Genomic DNA, 9,486 nt, shown 5'->3' with positions numbered 1-9,486 from the left:
TGTGAAACTTCTTATGAATAAAATACAAGTCGAGACACGCTTTGAGTGTAGGAGTCCGGTAGCCTTTGTAGGGCTTGAAGTACACTGTACTTGTGCAATATGAAATACTGAACTAACTGTACAACTATTCTGGTGGAACATTGTTGACTTTGACTTGTGTTGTAAAAAACTTGACACAGAAACTACGTAGGGTGACAATTGCTAGCTTGCTTAATCTTAATCCCCTCTTTTGATGGATACAAGTACAATCTTACACCTTTGTTCACTAAAGTTAAGTACTGTACTGTGTCTTTGTCTACTGTCTCTCCAACAGTTTAAATACTGTCAAACAAAATCAGTCATGGAAGAAGGGAGGTTGAAAAATCAATACCTTTGGGGGTCGATTATGGTAATGCAGGCATAGTCATGCATATTAGATACAACATTGACGTATTGCATTCTAATATTTTCTGCCAAGTTTCAAACTAATTGATTAAAAAATTGGAAGTACGCAGTGCTTTTCTACCAGCTAAAAAGTCAGAATAGATTCTGCCTGACTATAAAAGATTGCACTTGAATAGCTGTTGATTTCAGATTCTTTATATTTAGAATTCCATGAGGGTCTGAGGGAGTTTAGCATGATGATGCCACACATGACAATGAAGCTAGTGAAGTAAAATTAGTTCACTCAAAGGACTCATCATCATCATCACCGGTCCACTGATGATGACAAGTTAAGTCCATGAGCGATGGTGTGCAGACAGTGCAGCAGTAGTGTCAGGCCTCAGGTCACCTTTTGTGTCCTCCAACAGGTTCTATATGTAGGTCAGGTGAGGAGTAGTAGTTTCTAGACTGGTATTTCAGGAAATGCTTGACAGTTACTGTTTCAAATATACCAAATGGGTCAAACTACTACTAGTACTAGTAGCTAAATTCTAGTAAATAATTGTATTTCAGAATGTTGCTTTCTATATGCAAACAACCCTCCAAACTGACTTTGAAAAAAAACCAATGCAAAAAAAAAATAAAGTTACTCAAACTATAGCTTGAGAAGACAATACCTTCCTTTTATTACCTGAACTAACCTGCTAACTTACATACAGGCAAGTTCTGATTAGAAATACCTTCAGGAAGGTTTCATTCATCTTACCATGTAGGTCACTTCCATCCATCATCCCGACAGCTCTCCATATTTCTCTCCCTCCCAAACCTTTCCAGGGCTGCCCCAATGTGAGGTCATACCCACTGGGCTTATCTTTTGCTCCCCATAACAGCAATCTGTTCTCAGAATCTTGGCTGATAATCATGACATATTGACTGCAGCGTCAAACTCCAGAAAGAGTGACACAGATTATAAGAAGTGTGATAAGAATACTTCAAGAGGCAGGTGAAATAAGATTGAGTATGAAATACCACATTTGGGCTTTTAAGTTATGTTTTCCTCCATACATACACAGCTGCAAGTATTTGAAAAATGTTAATTTAACCTTACAATACTCATTTACCCTTTTGGTCTATCAAAAATAATGGTTTCAAATCAAAGGTGTTCCTTCTATTATTCTGCCTGTCAATCTTCACCCTCCCCTGTGCTGTCAACCATCTTTTAAAAAATCTTAGTCTTACGTCCATAGCACAGCTGAATACAGTAGGGTGATCTAAACTTTGTAAGGCGAGTCTGGGAACAAAGAGATATCCAACACATGGACCAATTTAGGCTAGGTGCATTTTGACAGCGGAATTATCCTGTGCAGCCTCTAAAGGGAGTAGACAAAAATTCCATCAGTATCCAGTCTGTACACCTTCACATTACGTACATGTATATTACTTACAGCTTACTGGTCCCGTAACCCTATTTTCTAGGGTCGTAGGGGTGCCGCATGAATGAGCATTGTACCAGCTGGCTCCCCGTCTGACAGTAGCGCTCAAGTGATCGGGTCTCTCAGCCCATGCACTCACGTTTATTATGGATAAACTGTCATTTGGTAACTTTGCTTCAGCTCCCAAGGAGTAAAACTACATTTTCAAGGTCATAAACAATACCTGATGTGTGGTATAGGGTGTTTGGCATCCAAACGTGCCATCTGTTTGTGAGAGGTGGCAGTGCTGTAAATTGCACCACATGGGAGAGCAGACATTCTGTCTTTTAATTCGTTCTCTCAGATGTCGCAGCGGTGGATGAACAGTGAAAATACCAGCCTTCAAAAGCCAGCTGGAGATGTCATGCTTATTACGTGCTGGAGAACTGCCGTTGACTACTGGGGTTGCAGATTACCCCCGGTACTTCTTCACCTTTCACACAGATTATGTGGGAGAATGTCAGTATTAGCTGTATGGCATAATCAGCCTTAGATATGGTACTTGGTAGGAAACTTTGGACCAAAAGTTTCTTGATTGGGTCTCCATGAAAGTTGTCAACGAACGAGTATTTGTCAGAAACTACAATGTACTTTTATGACAATTTTACAACTTAAATGTATACATGTCCATCCACATACTATTAGAATTTGAAATATAGCTACTTTGTAGAACCTCTTTTAACTCACGGAAGTTTCAGTTGTGTAGTACTACCATGATTGTACAATTTTGTTATCTAAAGACATGTAGCAGATTGTGTAAGAATTCAGCACTTTTCACAATGGGAGATGACTCAGCTCTATTGGTACATTGACATGTGCAACCAGATACGTGATATTACATTGAAAGCTATTCTCTAATAATTCCATTGCCATGTTTTGCACATCATTGTGTTCTAATGGGCTGAACTTAATCTTGAACTTGAATCCTTTCTATAGCTGCCACATGATGATGAACATGTAGCCACAGTGGCCTTTGTCCAAGAGCTGACATTTGCAAAATTCCTTCCCATTAATTCCAGGTCCCATCAGACCAACAAATTAAACTTGGCTCAACAGTTGGGAATAAGCCAGCTGCTACACTATTCTAAGCACCCTCCCTGTAGCAGCTGGTATTTCCAGATATTATTATTGAATGTGCTGTACCAGCAACTAAAGATAAGATTCAATGCTCAGCTCAACATTCACCAATTCTCTGGAGCTGAACTTTCTACCACTTCATTCTTCACAAAGTCACAGGAGAACTAAATGGTAAAGCTTTACATCAATGGCATTTATCGCCATCCATCCATGCAGACTGAAGACTGAAACAGTCAATGTACCAGATAAGAAAGGGCAGTATCATATTCTTGTCAAATCTTTCATTACAAAGTCATAATATGGTAAAAACTCTCATTGTTTGGTTCCTTTTTAGTGTTAAAACACACCAAATTAGATATATAGGAAGACCTGATTCCCCCAGCTTACAGCCTACATAATACAGGTAATGAGGTATAGGTATTTGCCATCAAGCAGGTACTAGTAAATGTAAAGAACTAATCATTCATGAATATCATTACAATCAAGTTTTTATTTCTTATTTAACCTTTACTAGAAAATTTCATCCAATTTGCAAATCAAATCAAATGACACTGAATTTCATGCTTGAAAAAGTCCAACAAGGTCAGTCGTAAAAGCACAGCCATTTGAACTGCTGCTGAGGGACCTGGCCATGGTGTGCTGCCGAGCTGCAAATGTCTCAGCTTTAATTGTGTTACTCTGCTGGGAATGCCTGGGCTCTGCCTGTAAGCTCCAGCTAATGGGATGTCAACAGTCCTATACAACTTGGGAAATGTCCCCTTTTATCACTTTCCTACTGTACTTGTATGACGCATGTACTGTAACAGAGGATGTAACTAACAATGTATCTTCAAGCTAATATTTATGAAGGACTACAAGCTCCTGCCTCTAATGTGCACTTATTGTAGGCTACATGTATGTACATGTACATAAAAATGTGATGCAGCCAGGGATGCCTTTATAGAGCATTTTCAAAACACAAGTATAAACATGTACATGTATTAAGCAGTTTTGCTGTGACTTACAATGTAGCTAATAGTAATAGGTTGTGCAAGTTTCATCTCTCAGTTCTCAGGTCTTGCTACTTCCACTTTACCAGGTAGCTGCTGTGAAGGATGTGTCGTAAAAAGAGAGGTATGGTTTAATGTTGTACTTTGATGGATACTAATGCTACAATCTGGCATACACGGCGAGATGTAGCAAATGGAAGCACCAAGCTAATGGGGGCTCGTTTCCCTTTTGGAATGAGTTACCATTATTGTGTCGTAATCGCTGATAAAGAGTGAATTTCTCACGCCATTACCAGTGATAGTGTGGTTACATTTCCTGTTACCTGTGCCTTATTTGCAGACTTCCACTTTAGCCATGTACATATTGTATGGCATGCAGGTGACTTGAGGACAATTCAAATCTGTCTAGCTCTCCTCAGTTGAATGAAATATTCCTTGACAGGAAATTTTCTAATTTTAGAAATCATACATCTTATACAAAATGGTGGCAAGGCAGTCTTGTGGTTGGGGTTCTTGCCTCAGATAATTTTAAAGGTTCTGGGTTCAAACCCCTGCAGGCCCCAATTTAGTGCCCTTACAAAAGTCACTTCACAGGTGAAAATGAGTAACTAGATGTAGCTTTGGTTAGGGACGTCCTTTTGAATGGGATGTAAAGCCGGAGGTCTGCTGTTTGCAGAGAGTCTTGCAGAACCAATCAGACTTATGTATCAGAGTCAAAATCAATCCTGGAGCATGCTGTACATGTAGATGGATCAAACCTTACTGTCAGGTCTTGTACAGCAAGCAATGTATTCACTGTACAAAACTGGAGTGTTATGCCTAAAGGCAAACAAAACATAGATAAATTTTACACATGTTGCCACAAAATACAGGCAAGTACTAAAACGAATTTATACTTGAATGAAATGATTCTCATATAATGGTTGAAGGCACCACATCAAGTGGAAAACATTCAGACAGGTCCCATTTCTAATTCTGTCCCATGGGGTATCATTGAGATTCAGCATTCCAACCGCTGGGACTTCATGGAACAGATGCTTAGCCCCTGGCAGTCATATCTACATAATGTATACTGATTTGAAATCTGGATAAAGTGCATGTAGGTATTTGTAAGGTTTATCAAAAAACTTCTTAATTAAAATCACACTAGTGCAATCACCCTTGTGCAATAGACATCATAAATTTCTGTCTCTTATCTAACCAGACAACATAAATCTTTGTCAAGGTAAAATATAGCCTAGAGACTGGGAGATTTTTCATTGGGAATGCTTGTTAAATCTTCAATATTTGAAACAAAAGCTAAAGCTTTGGACTTCGTATCTTTGGGAAATGCACTGCTTTTTAGACTCTGCCCAGCTTCTGTTAGGGAGTTACAATAAAAGGGATGCTCATGCGTATCATAACTCATGCTTTAACTTTTCTGTATCTATCTGTAGCTGTACAAATGTATCTGTATAGCCAGTATAACCACCCTTTGGTGTAGCACACTTCATCATGATATGAACAGAAAGTTACGTGCGACAACAAATGATCTCCACAAGTTGCCGTATTGATTAATAACTCTGGTTAGATATTATGATTGCCTATTATCCACCTTGAAACACAGGTAACCCGCTATCAAATTACCAGTCATCGGCTTCATTAAACCTTGGCGATACAAAGACAAAGGTCAACTTCATTTTTTTTTTAATCGTTGATGCCCTGACAGCCAGCAACGCCCCATCAGTCTCTGTCTACCACCAGGCTGGAATAACAGCATTACTCCTCACACCTGCCAATAACATATCCTCACTTCATGGGTGGTGAGGGAGGCGCACTGTCCTGGTACTGTAAACTCATTCATTCTTACAGGGTCTTATTTTCATGGTATACAGAAGAGGGAAAAAGAAATTTTCATGCAGTGTATCAAGATTGCAATTAAATCTGTATTGCACTTACTGTAGAAATATATTATGCAAACAGATATCTGTGACTGTCACAATAGAAACACATTTGAAGATTTACAGTACTGCGTGTCCAGATTGTCAAAGAGTTGACCAAAGAACAGATCCTGCAGTCATGCATGTCTCTTTGGTGGTCACGGATGTATTTTTTGTTGCCATGTTGATATGGGTGGTTACAGGGACATGATACTAGTCATGCCAATCCTCAGGACTCCAGTGGAACCAATTTGGGAAGCGAGGCAGTAAATCAATGTATTCCAGGAATGGCAGAAGATTAAAAATTCAGTTTGATCAATGGATGGCTTTGCTTCAACATGCAGGTCAAGTATCTTACATGTAATTAGAGAAACAAGTGTCTGAAAGTGCTTGGGATATTAATGACACCAACTGATTATTCATGCACATGGTCATCTATACTTAACAACTTGTAGGTGTACATTGGATTTACTTAAAAAGCAACAGACCGCTACATTATGTCAGCCTTAGATTTTTGCACCAGGCTGATAGTTATCGATGGGTGGCACAGTTTGTTACTGTACAATGTACATCTTTTTGAAAACTCTACATGTTGAGCTACAATGTCTCATTTACTAAAAAAAGAAGGGAATACAGTATCAGACTACATTATATCAACCTCTGTAGTTTGTAGTTAAGTAATTTAGTTTTCAAATTTGGTATGATTCCTTGGTGATAAATGCCTGGTGAAGAGACACTGGCCTTTTGAAGATAACACGCTCGGGAAATAGACCTATTTTCAGTGGATGAAGAATGCTCAAGTGTGACAGAGTCAGAGTACCTTTTACCCTACCAAATTGACAATGCGGTGCAGTGCCTTCTGCAGAAATTAAACTTCAAATAAGACAAATGTGCTCTGACGACCATTCATCACAGAGATATAAGAACTTATCCACCATCATGATGCAGGCAGTGTGCCGCCTCAAGGCAGCCATGTATTATGTATGAGCAGTGAAATGATAGTAGATTGAATTGGACCAGATACCCATAAATTACCCTCTGCTGCAGCAACGAGGTTCAGGAGAAATGAGAAGTTTTTCCATCCTTAAGACCTGCACTAAATGTCAGAGATTCTGAGTCAAACTTCAAATATCAAAGCTGCAGACAACACAAAATGGGATGCACTTTGGCTGTAGCTCAAATGTCTCAGTTGAAAAAGAAAAGTCACAAACAATATCTTGAATCTTCCGTCAGCTTGAATCTTATCTCTGGAGAATTAGCATAGAAATTGCAAGAAACTCGAACTGAAGTGGTTCCAGGCAGTGTAATCAACAAGGCCCGCTTGAGAGATAAATCATTTATCTTGGAATGTCTTAGTGCTTATTGGGAGTTTTTTCACTCCTTGGTCCTTATCATCAGAGACAGGCCGATGCTCAAGGCGATCCTTGCTCTTCGATATGGAGGGGATTTCTTGAACCTTCTGGGTCTTGAAGAGATATTTTCTCCTTTACGAGTCTGTAATGGCTATTTAAATGCTTTGTTGGACAATTTGGAAAGGAAAGGTACCACCATCGCTGGTAAGTTGGTGATTGTGAATAGCAGAACGACTTGGAAACCTTTGAATCTTTGTCTGTAAAAGGCCTGCATATTTCTAAATGTACACTTAGGAAAAGGGAAGACCTTGGACGATTCCAAGGGCAATAGATCCTACTGTGTGAAACTGTTATAAAACTGGAGCTCAAGAATACAAAAAGAAAAGCTCAGTGCCATGGTTTCCACTCAATGCAAAACAATGAAGAACGATAATGGTTTCAGCACCATGGAGAACACCATATTGAGGTACATAATGTATCGTTGGCTACAACAGCTAAACAAATAGCAGTTCAAAGACGAAATACAAAATTGATACTATAAACAGACAGAGTACCAAGATCATGGACAATGCAGAACTTGTTTTCTCACTTTACATCAATATGCATTGTCTTAATTACTTTCAGTAGATCAACATCTCAGATCCATTAGTTTTCCTTTACATCAACTGACTGACCACAAACAAATCTTACATGCTTAGAATCAGAATATCTAGTTTGAGACTTTATAGGAGACATGTACATGTTATGTTGCATATAACAAGCCTGGCGGGATAAATCGGGCCACAATTAAGTAGTTTACTCACCAAAAGGCAGGGTTGTCCTTGTTCTTCTTGATGGCCACCTCCTCCACCTGCTTCCCCCCCTCGGCCACGAAGGCTGCCAGCTTCTCCACCACCTCCCGGGTCTGCAGATCCTCTGGTGGAGAGACTTAAAGCACGCTATCAGAACACCGCGACTAACCGCAAAGCTAGGGAGAGAAAACAGGGGCCAAAAAACCGGACAGAGATAGATCATAAGGAATGTTTTGTTTCAGTGGAAGGGGCTAAACCTTCAGAGAGAAAATTTGGTTGCAGCTTTTTTTTAGGGGGTGACTGAAAAGGAGAGGGGAAAGATTGAAATTCTTGGAGTCAAAAATTTCTTTTTTGGTTCACAGCAAAACATGTTCATTTGGGAGGACATGTTTTGAGGTAAAATAAGACAGGGACATACAGGAGACAGATATGAGGTTAGTAACTGTTCAATACAGCATAAAAGAGAGCAATACATGGTCAAGAAAGGAAACATACAAAAGGATGGAACAAAAAAGTCTACTATACAAGTTTGTGAGAAAGAGACAGGAAAGTACATCATCAGTTCAGTTCTATAAATGTTATGACACAAATACGTATAATAACTATAATTATACCTAATAAGCAAATAAAACCATAGTTGCCTGAAGTATTCTGTGACTGTCACAGTCAAATGTCTATTCAATATAGTTAAGTTCATGTAGAAACTGATCTTTCTTTTCATAACAGGGATATATGGTATTCATAATGATTTATTGTTTTACAGAATGTTTTCTAAGCCTTAATTCTTCAGACAATTGGCTTTATTGTGCATCAGTGTACTATAAATCAGTTATAGAAAATCATGACATCATGACAATTCATTCAAATTCTTAAATTCATCTATTCACATTTCACTCAATATATTTTCAATATTATAGCTGTTTGTTCCTAAAGTATGCTAATGGAAATAACTTCTTAGAAATGAAAATTATGAATTATGAATGTTTTGTACAAATTAGACCCTATGCTGCGCCCATTCAATAAAATCAGCATGATTTCTGTATCAGTCTGACAGTTCTTCGTGAGTTAAATAGAAGTTAGGACCATTTGCTGGTGAACACTATTCACATGACACCATTATGTATTTAATCAGTAATTAATATTAATTGGTATCTGTTTTATTTTGCCAATAAAAAAAGTTGACTTTTACCAATTATCTTACTCAGCATGTTTCTGTTGAAGCTGAAATTGTGACAGTTTTGCAGTTACATTTTAAATTTGTGCTTATTTCTTTTATCATCCTAAGGTATTCTCTGGATAGTTTCAAAGTTATCACTAATATCAGGCTGCTGGAACTCATTGTAACATCACTGATATATCCCCTTGTCAAAAATATGCCACACAACACACCTAGCATATAGAAACTAAACTTTCTTTAATGACTTTACAGTATCAAATTAAAGGATGCCCACAACTTCAGTCCGATATCTAGAACAGTGCTTCTTCTCAAACAAACTAAATGATGATCTGAGTTTGATGTCCAG

At 38.4% G+C, this 9,486-nt stretch overlaps 1 protein-coding gene across 2 annotated transcripts in view; it reads right to left on the bottom strand.

The window, feature by feature from the left end:
• LOC109469782 (SURP and G-patch domain-containing protein 1-like) overlaps nucleotides 1-9,486 on the bottom strand; it is a 61,774-nt gene that overhangs the window by 29,333 nt on the left and 22,955 nt on the right. For both annotated transcript variants that reach the window (XM_019768429.1, XM_019768428.1), the window contains exon 5: nucleotides 7,976-8,099. In XM_019768429.1, the coding sequence (XP_019623988.1) occupies nucleotides 7,976-8,099 (124 nt within the window). The remainder of the gene's footprint in view (nucleotides 1-7,975; nucleotides 8,100-9,486) is intronic.

The sequence above is a fragment of the Branchiostoma belcheri genome, unplaced genomic scaffold, assembly GCF_001625305.1.
Source record: "Branchiostoma belcheri isolate BF01 breed outbred unplaced genomic scaffold, Haploidv18h27 scaffold21, whole genome shotgun sequence".
NCBI classification, from domain to species: domain Eukaryota; kingdom Metazoa; phylum Chordata; class Leptocardii; order Amphioxiformes; family Branchiostomatidae; genus Branchiostoma; species Branchiostoma belcheri.
Note: the sequence above shows the minus strand (reverse complement) of the source record. Positions and strands in the feature narration are given on the sequence as shown.